This window comes from Urocampus carinirostris, chromosome 17, assembly GCF_059441175.1.
Source record: "Urocampus carinirostris isolate Australia breed hairy pipefish chromosome 17, RoL_Ucar_1.0, whole genome shotgun sequence".
Taxonomy (NCBI): Eukaryota; Metazoa; Chordata; class Actinopteri; order Syngnathiformes; family Syngnathidae; genus Urocampus; species Urocampus carinirostris.
Window position 1 is genome coordinate 31,493,420 of NC_142365.1, and position 21,421 is coordinate 31,514,840.

Here is a 21,421-nt window from a genome sequence, read left to right on the forward strand (position 1 = left end):
TGGACTCCATTTGTATAGCGCTTTAACCAGTCACTGAGTACCTCCAAAGTGGTTTACAATGCACCTAATACTTTCCACTTTCACTCACACACTGATCACGGAGTCAGCGTCTTGCCCTAGGAAACTTCGATATTTAGCTCTGAGTAGCCAGAAATCGAACACCCCTTTAGTCCCAAGACGACCGCTCCACCTCCAGTGTTACTGCCGCCCCCAATAGCAGGTGCAAGCTTTTGGTTCATGGTTCACAATTTAGTGAGGTAACTAGCTGCAGTACCTAAATCACAGTTACCCCACTATACAATGAAACTTATTATATTTATGACTAAATTGATTTTGTCGTTTGGTTTTTCTATTTTTCATAACAACAATTTTGATTAACCACGGTCAAACATGTCCTGAAAAAGGTTCTGGATAATTGGGCACAAGTGTGTGAAAATTAGACACACTTGGGCCCTCTGGTGGTAGGAGGTATGTCAGACCCTAACAAGTTTGATGCATGCGGGACCAAATGACAAAATGAATGCCAAGATAGGTAATGCTGTCACGGTATTCTACATAGTCTTGCTGTGAGTAAATAGGTCATGTGTTGTGTTTTTAATGTCTATTATAACTTAGCAAGGAGAATTACTATCATAATCAGTGTTGGGCATGTTACTTTAAAAATAAATTAGTTATAGTTACTTACCTGACAGGAATATTAAGAGCGAGCAAGAAATTATACTATAGCAATTTATAACATAATAACAAAAGTAATATTAAAGGTATTTGGGATATATTAGATAGTATAATAAAAGGAAAGAATGTAAGTAATGCATATCCAAACTATTCTATTGATAAGAACAGTCAAGTCATTTTTATTTGTATAGCCCTAAATCACAAAGAGTCTCAAAGGGCTTCACAGATTATTACACTATACTACACAGACTATTTTTCAGCCGACGAGAAGAGTAAGTTATTCATATGCTATGGAGTAGAAGTGAGTTTTAAGTTTAGATTTAAACATTTCCACTGAGGTTGCAGATCGGATCTCAGGGGGAAGAGCATTCCACAGCACCGGTGCCCGGATGGAGAACGCTCTCGAACCAGCAGAACACTTCTTTGCTCTTGGGATCACCAGAAGACCGGCACTCTCAGATCGTAGGCTTCGGACCGGGACGTAGGGGCAAATCAGATCTGAAAGATAAGAGGGAGCAAGTCCATGTATGATTTTGTACAATACTAAGAGAACCTTGAAATCACATCTATGGCTAACTGGGAGCCAATGCAGGTTAGCCAAAATCGGTGTTATGTGATCGTACTTTTTTGTCCTAGTTAAAAGCCTCGCTGCGGCATTTTGTACCAGCTGAAGTGACTTGATTCTAGACTTCGGGAGACCAGAGAGTAGTGCATTACAGTAATCGAGACGGGAGGTGACAAACGCATGAATTATAATTTCCGCATCAGACTGAGACAGTATTGAACGGATTTTAGCAATGTTACGAAGATGGAAGAAAGCGGTTCTAGTAGTTTTCTTTACATGCATTTCAAAGGATAGATCAGGGTCAAATATGACACCTAAATTTTTAACTGAGTCACTCTGTGTTATGTGACATTTGTCAATGTTCAAAGCGTTTTTTGAGAATATATCACGGCATTTAGATGGACCAATGACTAACATTTCGGTCTTTTCAGAGTTAAGACGCAAGAAATTGAGTGACATCCACTCTTTTATCTCAATGAGGCAGGCCTCCAAATTTCCACAGTTTAGTGTGTGAGATTCCTCGAACGGAAGATATAGTTGAGTGTCGTCTGCGTAGCAGTGGAAGCTGATATTGTACTTGCGAATACTATCACCTAATGGAAGCATGTAAATACTGAAAAGAAGGGGGCCAAGCACTGAACCCTGCGGAACACCGCAGGTAACATTAAAGGGCTCAGATGTCATTTCACCATATTTAACACAGTGCGTCCTATCTGAGAGGTAGGATCTGAACCACGAGAGGACGGTTCCTGAGAGACCAATCAATTTTTCCAACCGTTCTAGTAGGAAATTGTGGCGCACTGTGTCAAAAGCAGCACTAAGATCCAGCAGCAGCAAAAGTGATGAAGCGCCAGAATCCATTGCCAGTAGGGGATCATTTGTTACCTTGGGACAGCATCGAACGAATCTTCGCAATATTACGGAGGTGGTAGAAAAGCTATTCTAGTAATAATCCTGATTGCATGGATTCAAAAAGGTTATTCTCGGATATGAAAACATTTAGCTGCTGTGCCACTACTTTTTTAAGTACTTTAGAGAGGAAAGGTAGGTTTGACACAGGTCTATAATTACTTAAGATTTCTGGATCAAGGTTGGGTCTTTTCAGTGTGGGTTTAATAACGGCGGACTTAAAAGCTGCTGGAACTACACCTGAGGAGAGTGATATGTTTATAATATTTAGAATTGAAGGTCCAAGGACGCCAAAAAGACTTTTAATAAGTGAACCTGGGAGCGGGTCGAACTGGCAAGTTGTCGGTTTGGCCGCATTCACCACCTGTTTGAGATCATCAAGTGACAGTTCACTAAAACGGGACAATTTCCCAGGACAACCACCCTGTCGTGCATCTGTAGATTTCAGCCCTTTAGTATGTGTGGTATTAATAATTTCTTTAGCAATTTCTTCCTGTATGCATTGAATCTTCTTAGTAAAGAAGACCATTAAGTCATGAGCAGAGTGCGTCGAACTATCTGCAGTAGTCTGTTGCCTTGTAAGCGATGCTACAGTTTCAAAAAGTGCTTTGGGATTGTTCTTATGAGACGCAATCACCTTCGAAAGATAGGCCGATTTTGCAGAGGCAAGGGCTGCTTTATTCTTTAACAAGCTGTCACACCATGTTTGATGGAAAACCTCAAGCCTGGTAGTGCGCCATTTTCTTTCCAATTTCCTGCATTCTTGTTTAAGGGTTCTAGTTTCATCAGTAAACCAAGGCGTGCGTCTTTTAGGACGTGATTTTAGCTTAATGGGCGATATTGAATCCAGGACACTAGTCAGGGTGGTATTGAAATCATTTATGAGTGAGTCTATCGGGCCATTGTATGAAGGAAAGGACGCATCTGCTCCAGGAAGTAGTTCAAAGAGCTCAGAAACTGTGCCAGTGCTTATATTGCGTCCGCTAAATCCTTCAGCTTTTTTAACACTACTTTTAGCTAGCACCTCAAATGTAACTAAATAATGATCCGAGATAACGGTAGTACACGGTAACACCATGATGTTTGAGGTTAAAACTCCTCGAGTCAGAATCAAGTCTAGCGTGTTCCCATCTTTATGGGTTGGCAAATCAACCAGTTGATTAAAACCAAATGCATCAATTAGAGAATTAAACGCAATAGTAAGTGAACTGAGTGGGGAGTTCATATGAATGTTAAAGTCCCCCATAATTATAATTTTGTCTGCATAGGTTACTAGTTCAGACAAAAGTTCAGCAAATTCGTCTAAGAAAGTTGTGTACGGCCCAGGTGCGCGATAGATAGTTATTACATAAATTGACAATAGAGAGGACCGCATCACAAGAGCCTCAAACGCCTTGTAATTATTAGAGGTACGAGGATTAAATTTGAGCGTTTTTTCAGAAATGAGCGCGACACCGCCACCCTTTTTTGACGTGCGTGCTACATGGCTACTCTCGTAGTCTGGGGGAGAAGCATAATTTAGCGCTAAATACTCATCCGGGCGTAACCAGGTTTCACAAAGACCCATACAGTTAAGTTTATAATCACGAATAATATTATCAACAAGTAAAGCTTTTGGAGCTAGCGATCTAATATTTAACAGACCAAATTTTAGCTTTGCTGAATCATTTGACTTAGCTGAGCTCTTTGTAGTCTTTGTCGAGATCTTCAACAGATGCCGCGGTTGTTGCTTTTCGTGCGCGCTGAGTGTAAAGCTCCGGTTGTCCGGCGAGGAATGAATGGTGAAATTAGTTACATCCTCGCATCTTGCTGCTTAGACTTCGCACGCTTCACACATCTACCTGCACGGCAACCACGCTTCTGTTTTCTGTCCTTACGGCGCCGCTGTCGTCGTTTATTAAGAGGAATAGCGGTCCACAAGGATGCCGGATCTCTTTGAAGTTCGCTCGGTATATCATAGGCGGTATAAAAAGTGCCCGAAAAGTCGAAATTTAGACGCCCACCCAACCCAATAAGTTCGTCCCTACTGTAAGTGTTTTTTCCCACACATGTGTCCAAAAGTAAAGGCAAAAAAGACAAGAGAACGGCAATAAATAGAAGATTAGCTGGAGAGCAACTAGCCGCAAGCATGCATCCATGCGCCGCCATGTTGAGTGCTCAGTGAAAATTATCATTTAAATCAAGTTGTGGAGAATTTCAATAGTTGTTTTTTTGGTTTCTTTAAATGTTGGACCAGAGCTTGCTGCAAATATCCCAAAGTGCAGTAGTAAGCAATTTGAGTCACTGATAAAAATGAACTCCAAGACCATGTTTTTATCTGGGGTTACGGAATCAGAAATCTTAGACATGGTTAACAACTGTAAAAACAAAATGTCTATGGATTGTTCTGACACCGATTTGGTACTAGTTAACCAAATTTTAAATGGCATTGTGAAACCATTGACCTACATATGTAATCATTTCTAACAGCCAAATTTCCAGATCAAATGACAATAGCAAAAGTTATACCAATATACAAAAATGGAAACATGCACATTTTTACAAATTCTAGACCAGTATCTCTGCTTCCTCAGCTCTCTAAAATTTTAGAGAAACTACTAGAACAATTCGTAGATAAACATAAATTGGTTAATGAAAGTCAATATGGTTTTAGAGCAAACAGATCAGCAACATTGGCTATTATTGATACAGTAGAAGAAATCACCCATACCATAGAAAAAAAGAGATATGCAGTCGGGGTAGTTATTGACTTAAAAAAAGCATTTGATACCATTAATCATTATATACTATTAAAAAAACTGGAAAGATATGGCATCAGGGGCGTGGCTTTGCAATGGATTCAAAGTTATTTGACGGGGAGGAAGCAATATGTAAAAATGGGAGAGTTGTCATCTGAATACTTGGACATCTGTTGTGGAGTAACACAGGGTTCTATCCTGGGTCCAAAGTTATTTAATTTATATATTAACGATATTTTTAATGTTTCAAAACTATTAAAATTGTCAGGCAGGATGTAAGGAAAACTGAGATCACTTGCACTCGTTTCTTGATTTTTATTGAAAGGAAGGAATGACAAGACGTGAATCTTCGATCCGTTGTTTGACGGATTGTCGAGACTTGACAGGCGGGTGAAGGCTTGGCGGGAATGGTCGCGGACAGGCGTAGTCGTCGTGTTGTTGGTTGGGGCTGGAGGAGAAGGGCGTCGTTGTGTTCGGAAGAGAGATCAGGAGTCAGGCGGGCAGGGCAGGTCGTAGGCAGATTCGGAAACGGGTCGGCAAGGGAGATCAGGTAGAAAAACAGGAGGCAGGCAAAGAGTCGGAGGTACGGGCTTTCTGAGCAGATGGCAACAGATCGCATAGTACAATCGAACAAAGTGTTACCGGAAGCTGGGGATTTAAATATACAGGGTGCGCCAATCAGGTGTCCTGGCTGTTGGCGCCAAATCCTGAACACAGGTGTTCCCGATCCGGGTGATTGTGACAAAAATAGTAATATTTGCAGAAGACACTAGCATTTTCTATTTAAATGATAACTATATTGTCACAATCACCCGGATCGGGAACACTTGTATTCAGGATTTGGCGCCAACAGCCAGGACAGCTGATTGGCGCACCCTGTATATTTAAATCCCCAGCTTCCGGTAACACTTTGTTGGATTGTACTCACGCTACCTGTTGCCTTCAGCTCAGTAAGCCCGTACCTCTGACTCTTTGCCTGCTCCCTGTTCTCTTCTGATTGATCTCCGTTGCCGACCCGTTTCTGTAAATCTGCCCTGCCCGTCTGACTCCTGAACTATTTTCCGAACACTACGATTACGCCTGTCCGCGACCATTCCCACCAAGCCTTCACCCGCCTGTCAAGTTCCGTCAATCCGCCAACCAACGGATCGAAGAATCCCACCTTGTCATTTCCTTCCTTTCATTAAAACCAAGAAACGAGCGCAAGTGATCTCAGTCTTCCTTTCGTCCTGTCTGACATATATTGATTTGGTAACATGTATTAATCGTGAACTAATTCACCTCAAAGTATGGATGGATATAAATAAATTATCTTTAAATTTAAATAAAACCAAAGTAATATTTTTTGCTAATCGCAAGGCAAATCAAGATTTCGAAGTAAAAATGGGTGGTGTTGCAAAAGACATTGTATCAGAAATAAAGTTCTTAGAGGTCATAATAGACAATAAATTAAGTTGGAAAACACACATCAGACACATACAAACTAAGGTATCTAAAAGCATTTCAATAATTAACGAAGCCAAATTCCTTTTAAACTATAATGCATTGTATTTATTATATTGTTCTCTAGTTCTTCCATACTTAACATATTGTGCAGAAGTCTCGGGCGCTAATTACAAAAGTTCACTACAGACCCTTTTTATCCTCCAAAAACGTGCAATTAGAACCATACACAGGGTAGGATATTGAGATCATACTAATATTTTATTCCTGCAGTCCAAATTATTAAAATCAGATGATTTAGTAAAAATTTTCACTGCACAGCTGCTATTTAAGGTCAGCAAAAACAGTGTCGAAAACCTCCGTAAATTATTCATTCGGAAAGAGGGAAATTATAACTTAAGGGGCTGTAGTGAATTCATAATCCCAAAGGTGAGAACCACTAGGAAAAGTATGTGTCTGTCTGTGTGTGGAGTCAAGTTTTGGAACGGATTGCAAGACGAGATCAAACGGTGTCCAACTATTCACTTGTTCAGGTCTAGATACAAAGGAACATTCCTGGCGGAATACAGAGATGAGGAGGATGGGGTATGAGTGGTGCGGGAGATTGGGAGTAGTACGTCTAGTAAATTTAGTGTTATTGTTGCTATTATAATATCATTACATTGGTTGTTATATCTTTGGTACATTTGGTGGGGAAGATGAAGTGGTAGGTAATATTAGCATTTGCTTCTTACTACCCCTTTCGAACATATTATGTAACACTATTTTGTTGAGTTATTGTTTTTGTTCTGTTTTTTATTTTGATGTTCAAATAAAGTTTTCATTCATTCATTCATTCATACCTTCCCTCAACCACTAAGGTCGTACGGGCACCATTTCCTGTGGTTTGTCTTGGGATGGTATAGTCTGGCGGCTCACATCCCTCTCCAGGCCGAGTAACTGAATTACAGTGAGGTCTCGGTTATCGCGGTTAATGGGGGCCAAGACCACCCGCGAAAACTGAAAATCCGCAAAGTAGCGGCGCCCCTTCAAAAATGCTTAAAAAATGTATACAGGTATACAGTATACCCCCCTGTATACAGTACACCATATAGAATACGGGTAGAGAGAGAGAGAGAGTGAAATTCATGTTATAACAAAAAAAACCTGTAAAATATGTTGTCTGTTTACAATAACAATTGAGGGTCTAGAACACTGTTCTACCGAACAATTTACTTACGAACAACCAATTATCGTTATCAGTGAATGGGCCAATGGGGAGTCGAGTATTTAGCGAGTGCTGGCCAATCAGCTTGCGTTTATGCCCGTGATGCTTAGCGTATACGTGCATTTCTTTGTGTTTTAAAATTTTGTAAAATGATGCAATTACTGATTCTAATTGAATATTTTGTTTTCAAATTTTATAAAATAATGTAATTTCAAATTTTAATTTAATATTTTTCATTATTATCAATTTTTGAATATTTTTTGATATTTTTAATTTTTGAATATTTTTTTAGACCCGCAAAGCTCTGAACCTGTAAAAATGGAACCACGAACTAGCAAGGTTCCACTGTACTATATAGTCAGGGAACGTAACTATTTTTGAAGTTGTCATAAGTCCAACATTTGAAAATTTTCAGAGCGGTATGCGACTCAATTGAATAGAGAAGAAGAGACAGGTACTTGAGTTATAGAACCTTGTAATATTTGTTATATCTCACAAAAACGTACGTTAACACACAAAAGGTACGTAAACACCAAATGTACGTAAACACACAAAACGTACGTAAACACACAAAACATGTAAACACACAATACGTGAATAAACACACAAAACATACATAAATACACGCAAAAATGTACACAACGCATCGCTCAAGCGTTAGTAACGTAAACGGAGTTTTAGCGGCGGAAAAAATAATTTGATGAGAAAATAATGCCTATACGTAACAGCGTTATTTAGAACTGTGTTATTCCCGACTCTGATCCTGACAAATCGAAGCGATTGGTTGAATATAAGATGTATGTGTTATTGCAATTTTACAACTGACAGCAGTGGTTGACTTACACGCACAATCGTAAAAACGCAGCAGACAGGCTCAAAGAATGGTGATGTTTAGTACATTTCAATCAGCATCCATCCATCCTCGTCCCAGGCATGTGCCTTTATCCGATTCCACTCCCCTCCCCATCCAGTGTTTTGCTCTGCAGTGCTTAAACTTGCTTCATCATCCTGCACCGAAGCACAGGTAAGGCTTTTAAAACAAGGTCCGATTTGAGTATTTTAAGAGAGGGGTACTTTGAAATATAAAATTTATGTCTTACTGATGTACATTGTATTATAGGATGATGCAATATTTTCCCTTTACATGTACTGTTTTTGTTTTTTTTTTCAAACGGCTGCATTATTTTTTGCAGGTTGTGTTTGAAAACTATCACAAAAAGCTCCCTAGCCATGAATTGAAATAATACTGAGTTGAAGATACCTTATGGGTTATTCCTCTTATTCGGTGCCATTTGAGTCCCAGTGACACAAAAGGGTATATGTTGTGTAAAAATGGGCTAATACTTATTTTTAAAAAAATAAGTATGCTTAACTGTCCTCTACCATAAGACACACTGATAAGTACATTTCAAATCAATTACTGTGATTGTAGTTCAAATACACTAAAATACTATGTCCCCACCTATGTTTGATTGACTTTTGTTACAAATATAAGTGAGAAAAATCTAAAAAATGCAAATTTTTTCATCATTTCTGTATTGCGTTAATGATGATACTCCATGTCAATTTTAGTTTATAGTGAAGACATCGTAGACATTATCCCGAATAAACATGTTAAACATCTGTCACTGAAATCAATGTATACTAGCTTATTTTTCATCACATTAGTAATAATGGCTAACTTAATTTTGTATAAACATTCACTTTTACTTACTTTAAGAAATTTTCTTGTTTGCCGAACTGCCCTCTACCATAGGACACACTGATACGTATGCAGGATTATCTCATTTTAAATAAATGACTGACTGGAGTAAAAATACACAAAAATGCTATGTCCCTGGTCATGTTTAATTGACTGATGTGACGAATACAGGGGCACCTCTACTTACGAATTTATTCTGAGAGTAGCTTTGTAACCTGAAAACTTTGTCAGTTGAAAAGCAGTTTGGAATATAAATGTGATAATGGTTCCAAGCCCCGCAAAAGTGCCGTAGGATGTTGTTTTTTTTTCCATCATAAAAAAGTATTAGTATATAAAAAATATATGTTAAAATAGGATAACCACACAATATACATAAAACAAGACGCACATGTAAAAAAAATAGGAAATACAATAATTAAAATATTCATTTACCTTTTTGCATTTTCCCGGCTTTTGACAATCTATCACAAATGTGCGAGGCAGATGTAGCAATAGCCCGACTTATCCACACTTTTTACGGGTGAATCCTTTCCACAAATTCTGAGACTTCATGGAAATCTGCTAAAATGTCTTTATTTGGGCTGATTGAATGATAGCTGTGTCCTCCTCCCCCGCTATCTTGCTGGACCCCTCCTCCTCCTCGTCTCTGAACTCTTGAGGGTAACACGAAGCATACTGTGAGCATGAATGTGCACTAAGTTGCCAGGCAGATTTTAAGCGATAGCTTGTTTGTTTACGTTTGGAAAAATGTGGGGCGGCTAATAGCAGCACGTACTGTACTGTATTTCTGACTTCATATCCTGAAAAGCCTTTGTATTGAGAGGCAATATTTTATCGTTCAGGTAACCTGAAACTTTCGCATGTAGAGACATTCATGAGTAGATGTACCACTGTGAGAAAATCTCTTAAATTCATGTTTTTCATAATTTGCCTTAAAGATGATATTCTTCACCTTAAGTCAATTTCAGTTACAGTTGCTTCCCTATTACAAACGAGATAAGTTCCGGACGATCGTTCGTAAGTTGAATTTTTTCGTAAGCTGCTTCTGTGCTATATTTTGTATGGAATATACGTTTAAGGTTTATATAAGAATATTTAAGGCTTGTATAAGTAACCTGTGCTAAAAAAAATAACATTTGGAAGATAAGCTTCAAGAGTTAGACGACTTCCCCCTCCGTGGTAAAAAGTGCCAAAAACAAGCGATCCAACTATTTTCTCAACCGCATCAAGCTTTCTTATTCCATTTTCATTTCAAAAGAAATGACTGACCTCTTCTTTACACTTGACACTAACCATATTGAATGGATGCACAAGATATTAAACAATAAGAATATCAAAGTTCTAAGCTTGCTGGAGATACAATATAGTGTGTTTACACACGAACTAGGAAGAGGAAGACGGATTTCTTCTTCGGGGTGGACACTGGGTGAGCTCTCACAGCGCCACACGCCGGTGGCGGCGGAAAGAAGCACTACAGTAATGTCCTGTACTCGGGAAAAGGTGCACAATACAAAATGTAACTGACAGCAATGTCCAAGTATTTTTTGACATCTCGAAAAAATGTTTGTATCTACCGTTTTTCGTAACTCGAATGTTTGCAAGTAGGGGAGCGTCTGTATTAGTACATTTACCATGTTTAAAATCTTGAAAATATATTGGGTCCCAGTATGAACTATCCCCCTGTTACTCTGGTAGGAGTTGTATGGAAAAACATCTGCTGACAATCATTTTAGTCACATGCCTCTCTGATGTAACAATATTTTGGAGGGAAAACATTCAAGGCAAAGAAGAGTAAGTACCACTCTTTAATCAACCCTTTTTCAATGTTTCATCGTATGTTTTATATTTATTATATTAAAACTCATTGCATACTTCTTTTTCATCGCATTAGTGTTTATGGTTAACTTAGCATAAAATAAACCCCCTATTACTGTCCCCCCCTGTTAATGCTATGCAAATGCTAAGCGACAGGGTCAATGCATACCTGTCAACCTGTACGTTTATGCCGTACACAGTACGTTTATTATGCATTTTAAGATGTGTACGACGTACAAGAAAATCTGTACCGAAAAACGCAAATTTGTCAATTATGGGTACCATCCAATGTTCCCTCTAATTTTCCACAGGTCTGAGCGTTCACACAAAGTGGGTGAGCAACGCTTGAAACAACAGTGAGCAACAGCAATCCCAAGTGTGGCAACTACCGTAAATTCCGGACTATAAGCCGCTAGTTTTTTCCCAAATGTTCAGCCCTGCGGCTTATTCAGTGAAGCGGCCAATTTATGGAATTTTTCTAACAGCCACCAGCGGCACTGGAGTATAAAAGGTCAGATTAAGACCAGTAGAATACAGTGCATCCGGAAAGTATTCACAGCGCTTCACTTTTTCCACATTTTGTTATGTTACAGTCTCATTCCAAATTGTATTAATTTAATCTCTAATCTTAAAATTCTACACAAAATACTCCATTATGACAATTTGAAAACGTTTTTTTTTTTTTTTTTTACTTTTTTTGAATTTATTATAAATAGAAAACTAAGAAATCACATTTACATAAGTATTCACAGCCTTTGCCATGTAGCTCAAAATTGAGCTCAGGTTCATCTTTTTTCCACTGATCATCCTTGAGATCTTTCTACAGCTTAATTGGAGTCCACCTGCAGTAAATTCAGTTGATTGGACATGATTTGGAAAGGCACACACCTGTCTATATAAGGTCCCACAGTTGAGTGTGCATGTCAAAGCACAAACACCAAGCATGCTGACCGGCCTTCTAAACTGAGCGATCGGGGAAGAAGGGCCTTAGTCAGGGAGGTGACCAAGAACCCGATGGTCACTCTGTCAGAGCTCCAGCATTCCTCTGTGGAGAGGGGAGAGCCTTCCAGAAGGACAACCATCTCTGCAGCAATCCACCAATCAGGCCTGTATGGTAGAGTGGCCAGACGAAAGCCAATCCTTAGTAAAAGGAACACGAAAGCCCGTCTGGAATTTGCCAAAAAGCACCTGAATGACTCTCAGACCATGAGAAACAAAATTCTCTGGTCTGATGAGACAAAGATTGAACTCTTTGGTGTGAATGCCAGGCGCCATGTTTGGAGGAAACCAGGCACCGCTCATCACCAGGCCAATACCATCCCTACAGTGAAGCATGATGGTGGCAGCATCATGCAGTGGGGATGTTTTTCAGCAGCAGGAACTGGCATACTAGTCAGGATAGAAGGAAAAATGAATGCAGCAATATATAGAGATATCCTGGATGAAAACCTGCTCCAGAGCGCTCTTGACCTCAGGCTGTGGCGAAGGTTCATTTTTCAGCAGGACAACGACCCAAAGCACACAGCCATGATCTCAAAAGATTGGCTTCAGAACCACTCCGTGAATGTCCTGGAGTGGCCCAGCCAGAGTCCAGACTTGAATCCGATCGAACATCTCTGGAGAGATCTGAAAATGGCTGTGCACAAACGTCTCCCATCCAACCTGATTGAGCTTGAGACTTATTGCAAAGAAGAATGGGCAAAACTGCCTAAAGATAGGTGTGCTAAACTTGTGGGATCATATTCAAAAAGACTTGAGGCTGTATTTGCTGCCAAAGGTGGATCAACAAATGTGATTTCTTAGTTTTCTATTTTTAATAAATTCAAAAAAGTTTAAAAAAAACCTATTCACATCGTCATAATGGAGTATTTTGTGTATAATTTTGAGATAAGAGATTAAATTAATACAATTTGGAATGAGGCTGTAACATAACAAAATGTGGAAAAGTGAAGTGCTGTGAATACTTTCCGGATGCACTGTGTGTATGCCAAGAAAGACTGCAACCTCTAAGATTAAGCATACATTGACTGTAAAGTTAAGGTACGTTCCGATAATGAGGAAGACGCCTTTGATGGCGATAGCTATGAGGAAGATGTTGAGGACCATCCACCGTGAATTTCAGAAGTACGGGATGCTTTTTCTAATCATTCACGTTTGATACATTGCGAGCGTGATCCTACTAGCGTGTTGGTACCTTTCAAAGGCACGGTTTGGGATGAAAGTTATATTAATATTATCAAAGCTTTGAAAACTCTCTCGGTGTACCGTCTATCTTCGTAAATATGTGTAACCATGTATAATATGTATTTGCAACTGTATATTTTTGTAATGTATTTATTTTAGAGATTTATTCTGTTATGTGTTCTACAGATGAATCAAAAAGAAGGGGTGGAGCAAACGCGGGCTGATGGGAAATGGGGTAAAGCTGAGTTACCGGTAGATCTGTCTGTTGTCGCAGCGGACAATAGTGGATATATATTTTTCCCACCCTTAACTTTGGAAATATACATTTTGTTTCCTTGGATTACTTTCAACGGGACCCGGACTTTACAAGTCTGCATCATACGTTAATTACAGGTATAATTTTCCATTTACCATGCCAACTATGATTCTAAATTTGTGAACTATAAACCCGAGTAGTCTCTTGGATAGGATGTGTGTGTGGGAGACGGCTTTGATGCTATGTCAGTCCTTAGCTTGGCCTTTGCCATGATCTTTGATTTTTGCAATCCGGAGATGGAATAAGAGCTTGCTCTGTCCACTCCACGCATCGGCCCGGTATTGCAGTACCTCCGGGAACGGTGAATTCGCAATGATCGCAACAAGGCTATAGGGCTAGGACCTTAGCTTAGCCTTTTGGCTGAGAGTAAGTGTCCCGGCTCCTAGGCTTTGTAGCGTATAATGAACTGACCGATAACGGATAATGGATAATGAATAACGAAGATAGATCAATAACCCTTAAAAACCCCCCTTGAGAAGGGACCGCACATCTAGCTTGGCCTTGTAGTTTTTGGACTGTGGCTTTGATGCTATGTCAGTCCTTAGCTTGGCCTTTGCCATGATCTTTGATTTTTGTAATCTGGAGATGGAATAAGAGCTTGTTCTGTCCACTCCACGCATCGGCCCGGTATTGCAGTACCTCCGGGAACGGTGCATTCGCAATGATCGCAGCAAGGCTTTAGGGCTAGGACCTTAGCTTGGCCTTTTGGCTGAGAGTAAGAGTCCCGGCTCCTAAGCTTTGTAGCGTATTATGAACTGACTGATAACGGATAATGGATAATGAATAACGAAGATAGAACAATAACCCTTAAAAACCCCAAAACCCCCTGTCACAGACCGATAACGGATAATGGATAATGGATAACGAATATAGAACAACAACCCTTAAAAACCCCAAAACCCCTGTAGTGGTCAGACTGTGTCGGCATATGTTGGATGGGTCAGGACTTGTGTACTATAAGAGCTTGCTCTGCAGTACCTCCGGGAACGGTGCATTCGCAATGATTGCATCAAGGCTTTAGGGCTAGGACCTTAGCTTGGCCTTTTGGCTGAGAGTAAGTGTCCCGGCTCCCAGGCTTTGTAGCGTATTATGAACTAACCGACAACATATAATGGATAATTAATAACGAAGACAGAACAATAACCCCTAAAAATCCCAACAATCATGGAATTGACTCCCCGGTCCGAGTTGAGCTTGTGATAGTGTCGCAAGATTAAATGTGAGCGCCCGCGGCCTATATGTGGGTGCGACTTGTGTAAGTACAAAAGTGACAAATCACCTAAAAAGTGGTGGGTACGGCTTATGCGCTCTATAGTCCGGAATTTAAGGTAAGTCATTATCAAACATGTCCAAAACTTGACATCACATTACATTTTGTTGAGTTTCCGGCAATGCAAAATTATTTTTCTCTTTTGAATGAATTGACTCATGTACTATTGCAAAGTTTGTACGGCCTACAAATGTCGTCTGTTCTTACAATTCTTTCACAAGATATCCATTTCTTTTTATTTCCTGATATATTTTGTCGCATAATATTAACATTTTTGGGGGCTTATTTAGTCAGTTGTAAGATACAGAACTGTACTTAATCACATTTTTTTAGTGGAAGTACAATGTTGGCAACAAGATTCACTTGATATAATTGGAAATTATTTGAATGCAACACAAACTTTTTCTTCTTTTTTCTGTTTTTTTTCTACTTTTATTAAATTCCTTAAAAAAAATCTCATTGTGTTTATTTTTTCCAAACTGTTACTTTTTTCTTTTTGTTCTCTATTTACTTTTTTCCTACATTTCTTTCTTTTATTTCTTTTCTTTTTTTTCTAGCTTTTTTCTAAATTTTTTCCTTCTTTTATTTCTCTTCCTTTTGTTTCTTTTTTTCTCAGCTTTTCACTACTTTTTCATTTTGGTATTTTTTGTTCCCCCTTCCTTTAAGTCATTTTGTGCATAATTTTACATAATATTTGGTCATGTTGGGATTAAAGAAGCAAAAACAACCTGAAGAGCCATTTAGGACCCGAAAGAGCCGGTTCCATTTAGTGAGCCGAGCCGAAGAAGCCGGTTCTCGACAAACTCTAATAACTTTACTCAACTTAGTTCTACTTCGACCCGACTTCAAAATACCGCATTTAGGACACAACCTCAGGGGAACCCGTGTATTTTTACCTTCATGCACTGTAACTTTGACTTAAATCGCTGATAATTTTGAGCTCTCATTTTTGTGCGCTGGCTAGATTTTCTTGTGCGCTGAGAATGTGCTAGCGGTGCGCACAGCTTAGAGGGAACACTAGTACCATCCGGTATACACCGACTATCACCAAACGGCAAATCAATCAAGTCAAGCGAGTTCGAGTTATGTAGTTAAAGGAAGTCCGTCTCTTTTTAGAAAACCGGCTTTTTCGGCTGAACTCATTAAAGAGAGCCGGCTCTCAAATGGCTCACTTGCTTTATATTATATTATATATATATTATATATATTTATATATATTACATTACGAATTATTATGTTGTATAAAGAAGTTAAGAAAAAAGGGAAGTATAAAAGGATAAAATGAAAAAAGACAGGTTTGTGGTTATCCCTTTAATCAACAATAATTTAATCCAGAAAATGAATTAATGATTTGAATAAGAAAATGTATTATACTACTTAATTATATTTGCATGTATTTTTTCCTTCTACGGTGAACGTCCAAGCTACTTCATTTTTGAACTCTTTTTATAATAAACCTCATTCATGTCGAGCAACTCAGTATCTCACAAAAAAATTAAATTAACAATACATATGATATAACGAAACACATGTACAATATAACATGTTAAACTACATAAATAAACACGTTTGAAAAAAAAATATGGTGTAAGATTATTTTGTATTTTGTGAGGGAAAATATGACAGTTTGTAAGGGCATGGAGCCCTGGAGCTTGACAGGTATGTCAATGGGAGAATTAAATTAGGTGTTTTTACACGTGTGTTCTTTTTTATCATCAAGCTATCATGTATTTATTAGCTGGATACTTCCAAAAAGATTATATTAAAATGGAATGCATGTAGTTGTCAGGGAATAGCACCTTTGTAGCTAAAACGCAGTGGCGCTACAGATGCTGACCCTGAGAGAAGACAAGCTAATCGTAATAAAGAGAGAGAGAGAGAGAGAGAGAGAGAGAGAGAGAGAGAGAGAGAGAGAGAGAGAGAGAGAGAGAGAGAGAGAGAGAGAGAGAGAGAGAGAGAGAGAGAGAGAGAGAGAGAGAGAGAGTGTTTGAGAAAGGACAGATTGGAGGAAAGAAAAAAGAAAGTGGTAAATCTCAGTGAAAGATGACTGAAAGCACAGAGAAATTGACATTTGGCTTGTGTAATTTGTGAAGTTATTGGTATAAAAAATGTTACAGGATCATATCATGAGGTGCACCAATAAATTTGTCTTATAATTTGAAAGTCCCTCTTTCGGATGAAATGTTAAAAACATTGACTATTTTTACACTTTTGCGTGAAGGTTACCATGCTGAAATAGCACCCAATAGGAAGAGTGGCCCATAAAATCATTCCAGAAATTTTTAAGTAGCATGCCTGTGACTGAATTTGAAAACAACCCTAATTCCAGGTAAATTCTAGGGATCCTGCTGTCTTACCCAAGGACACTTCGACATGTAACAATAGGTCGCAAAATATTTGTTTTTCACAGTTTTGTGCGCTTGTTCAGGTTGGTGATGGCCCTGGAGAAGAAACTGTTTCTGAGCCTTTTTATCTGGTTTAAGGATTTAGGGTCTGACATACCTTCCTACCACCAGAGGGCCCCAACCAGGGCTTGTGTCCGATCATCACACACATGTGCCCAATTTTCCACAACCCTTTAGAAAGGACATTTTGAACATTACACGCTGTTGGGATATTGTCATTTCATTCCACCGTTACGCCAGATTTGGTTTTGGTGTTTCTTTGTTACTTTTCATTGCAGTTTCCTGTTCGAATTCGGTCTTTGTCAGGTTTTCTTTGGACATTTCATTGTTTTGTAAACCCATGTTTATTTGTCACTTTGTACCGCTTATTCACATACATATATACAGTCCCTCTTCTTGAGCAACCCTGCATGTAGTTTCTGCCTATCCCACATCGGTCCATCATCCACAAAAAAAACATAATTTAAAGGATCTATAACATATTATCTTCTGTTTTCCAGTGTCTGATGATTACCATCATGATCCAGCGTTTTTTTTTTTGTTCGGCATATTAGGAGGTGAGAGAGATATTACTCAAGACTGTATACACTCTTCATAGCTCAACTGCTTTTTTGGTCTTTTAAACAGCTTTGCTGACACCAGCAGAGTGTGACCTTATCACAGTGTGTGAGGAAGATGACGGCGATCTCAGAGTAGACTGTCTGGTCGAGGCCAAGCCTAATAAGATTAACAGTTATGAGTTCTCGTGGTCATCCGGCTCCAAGCAATCACTCATCAATGCAAACGTCTCAGGCCTAGCTGCAGAAGCAAGGTTCAGGCAAGTGAGCCACGTAACCGAGTTGGAGCCCCACGGCTACAGGCTAACGTTGAGCGGCTTTCGGGACAAGCTGCCGCACAACACCACCTACATGTGCAAGATAACTGGGGAAGGAGCTAGCATTAACGTGGAAAACGGTAAGTACTGTGTAGGTGGAAAATGTTGAGGGTTTTGTTTTTTATCTCCATTTCTTTCCACAGATCTTCTTGTCCGATGTGCTGCTGCCAGCATGTTTCTCCAGGTTCCTTGTATGGTTACTGTGCTGCTTTTATACAATTACATCTAATGATACAAAAAGGATTTTCAAATGAGTATTCAAAGTATTAATTGAAGTCCAGATACATATTGTAGGGTACAGATGTAGTGTCAAAAAGAAGAAACTTCAAAAGACTCATCATTCATCCCTTCTTTCGGTTTATTGGAGTACCTACACCTCCTGATTGACAGATCTATGCCCCTCTCTCTACACCCATGATGAACAGCTTCAAAAACGCACACCAAAAACACGCAACAAAATTTATTCACTATAAAGTCATTAATCAAACATTTCAACAAGATGGAAATTGGAATGAGATTTCTAGCCGACTTTAAAAAAGTGGTGGGTATATTGTGGAAAGTGAAAATAGCTAATAAAATAAATAAGCAGAGATTTTCCTATGGTGTTTTTGAAGAATTTGACAGCAGCACCAATACGTCAGTTATGTTATTTTCCTATTGCCTACGAGTGACTGTGAGAGAGAGGGACCGTGAGAGACGTGTGAAAGAGAGACCCCATGAAAGACGTTGCGAGTGGGGGGTGGGGGGGGGGTAGTGAGAGACCATAAGAGAGAGAAAGACTGTTAGAGAGAGACTGAGTTGCTTCAGCATGCTTTGGTGGAGAGCGCGAGGCGCATAGTACGAGGACTTGTCCCAGAGACAGTTTGTGGCATGAGCGTAGGCGCTTGCGGTTCTGGTACCCGGGAGCGAAAGCAAGGTGGTGCGATCATTGCCTCCTTTTAAAGCGACCTTGTGACATGAGCAACTCCTGGAAGTGTGACATTTGACCTTGAACCGTGACTTCCCCTCAAGGCGAAGTACTTTCTTTCTTAAAATTAAAGTTCTCATCTAGACACCAAAATCGGGTCGATTTAATAAAAAACACCATAATATAATACTCAGAATTAAACAGTCTTGCAATTGAACTCCTGGCGATGTAGGCATGAATCATGAATCATTACACAAAGATAAATCACCAATCTTTTGATGACAATGTAACACTTTTGGCAATTTGAATCTTTAGTATAAATCTATGAAGGTATGTCATTTTCCTGATAGAAATTGGAATCTTGTTGTTCAGATGCGTAATTGTGGAGGTCTGGTGTGCATTTTTTAAGATGTCCATAAGGGGCATTGAGACAGAAAGATGTTTAGCTCTGTCTATCAGGGGGTGAAGTTACTACAATAACACCGAGAGACAATGTTTGTGGTTCAAGCTTTTTTTTATATTCATGGTAGTAAATATTATGTATTTTCACACCCATAAGGCGCAAGATAAAAAAGATAAAAATGTGAACAATCGCACAAAAACATCGGTTTTCACCCAAAAATGGTATAAGTCTTGACTTGGCCAAGGCTCGAACCTGTGACCTTCCAGTTTCGGCGTGGGCGCCCGATCTTAAGACCACTGAAATGGTCTAAGTCTGCCGCTTTACATTAAACAGGGAGCACACTGCTCGATAGGGTGCGCCGCTCAATTCGAAGAAAATCTGAGACTTTTATGTGCGCTTTATGGTCCTGAAAATTTGGTAATACGCACTGTTTAGTTGCATTTAGTATTGAACCGTTTTACCACGAGGATATTATCATAACTGTTAAACATCAAAAAACAGTATTGTACCTGTATGTATTTCCTGATACTTTGACAGAAGCGAAATCCATTCAAATGACAGGTTCTGAAGTAAATAATTAGTATAATTATTGAACTCCACTTCAGTCTGGCAGAATTGCTATATAAACGTGGTTTTAGGAGATACATTCATTCTTTTAGTTCAAGAATAATAAAGTTATAATAAAGGCTAAATATGACCTCTCTTCATTTTATTTGACATGAGTACATTGCTTTTTCTTAACAGAATGTATTACATTGCATTAATATTTCCTTTGTTTTTACACTCTATAAGCGTTTTCTTTATTGGAGAAACAATTTACATTAGAGGCAACCAAGCACTTTAATAGGTTAGGTAAGATAGAATATAACATAACTAGAATTGGAAATTTTGTATATTATACTACTAGGTAACTAATGAATTATTACATGCTTCACACATACCGGTCAACCACAGCCAATTGCTCCCCTATTAATGATGGCAATTTCCATTAATAAGTGAGAATAAATACACAACGTGCCACTTATTTACTCACACCAAGACAGACTATTAGTATATAGAATAGAACAAAGATAATTTGTGTTTACAAGCTTATTGTTTTGAAAAGTAAACAAAAAAACTTTGTTCTTTCAGCATTTTTCTGAGTTCTTTTTCCAATTGCAGTAAATTTGGAGTTACTTATTGTACGTAGATTATAAATTAGAGCCGAAATGGGCAAGACAAGATCGGCTTGACTGTAACAAAAAAAACAAAGGTTTTTTCATCTATTTTTTTCCAGTACAAAAATTGTTAAATGATTTACCCAGGTTGAAATTATCCCAAAAATATAAAATACAAGGAAAACATATAAATTGACAGGTGTGGTAATTTTATGTTGAATACATTATAATAATAATGTAAATTATTATTATGAAAACGGCAGCACGGCAGTGCAGTGGTTAGCGCTTTGTGCGGCACAGTTCATGTCATGGGAACCTGTCGTGGGTTCAAATCCAGCTCCAGACTTCCTGTGCGGAGTTTGTATGTTCTCCCCGTGCTTGCGTGGGTTTCCTCCGGGCACTCCGGTTTCCTCCCACATTCCAAAAACATGCATTTCAGGTGAATTGGCCGGTCCAAATTGTCCCTAGGTGTGAATGAGCGATTGAGTTGTCTGTCCCTGTGTGCCTTGCGATTGGCTGGCAACCAGTTCAGGGTGTCCCCTGCCCACTGCCTGGAGATGGCTGGGATGGGCTCCAGCCCCCCGCGACCCTAATGAGGATAAGCGGTACGGCTAATGAGATGAGATTATTATGAAAACACCATATTCCCTCGAGCTCAAAGTTATAAAATCAGGGTTCCTACAGCTTAAGGCAAGTCAAATTAGACTTTCTAAGACTTTTTTACGACCTTTGGAAATTACATTTAAGACCAAGTCGACAAAAAGAAAGACCTAATTGAAACCAAAAATACAAAAAAACACAACTATTTCTTGCAAACAATACATTGTGCCTGGAACAGCTTTTAGCCATGG

At 39.0% G+C, this 21,421-nt stretch overlaps 1 protein-coding gene, 1 long non-coding RNA gene and 2 pseudogenes across 2 annotated transcripts; all 4 read left to right on the forward strand.

Annotated features, from left to right (window-relative positions):
* Positions 1-8,451: 8,451 nt before the first annotated feature.
* On the forward strand, positions 8,452-11,512 carry LOC148349791 (uncharacterized). Its single transcript, XR_015847224.1, has 3 exons — positions 8,452-8,561; positions 10,935-11,030; positions 11,366-11,512. It is a non-coding gene; the product is annotated as an uncharacterized LOC148349791 (long non-coding RNA).
* A 1,595-nt stretch (positions 11,513-13,107) lies between these two features.
* LOC148349792 (uncharacterized) lies at positions 13,108-20,110 on the forward strand. The gene is made up of 4 exons (XM_088321719.1): positions 13,108-13,165; positions 17,730-17,786; positions 17,857-18,183; positions 18,247-20,110. Exons 1-4 carry the CDS (start codon positions 13,108-13,110, stop codon positions 18,330-18,332), a joined length of 528 nt encoding a protein of 175 aa, XP_088177845.1. The 3' UTR covers positions 18,333-20,110.
* On the forward strand, positions 13,747-13,866 carry LOC148349793 (U2 spliceosomal RNA; annotated as a pseudogene).
* LOC148349794 (U2 spliceosomal RNA) lies at positions 14,096-14,215 on the forward strand (annotated as a pseudogene).
* Positions 20,111-21,421: the final 1,311 nt, after the last annotated feature.

Coding starts and splice junctions, on each gene's coding strand:
- LOC148349792 (XM_088321719.1), top strand. CDS start 13,108: ATGAGGAAGACGCCTTTGATGGCGATAGCTATGAGGAAGATGTTGAGG. Junction 13,166..17,729: donor GATGTTGAGGACCATCCACC/GTGAATTTCAGA, acceptor TCTGTTTTCCAG/TGTCTGATGATTACCATCAT. Junction 17,787..17,856: donor TTTGTTCGGCATATTAGGAG/GTGAGAGAGATA, acceptor TCTTTTAAACAG/CTTTGCTGACACCAGCAGAG.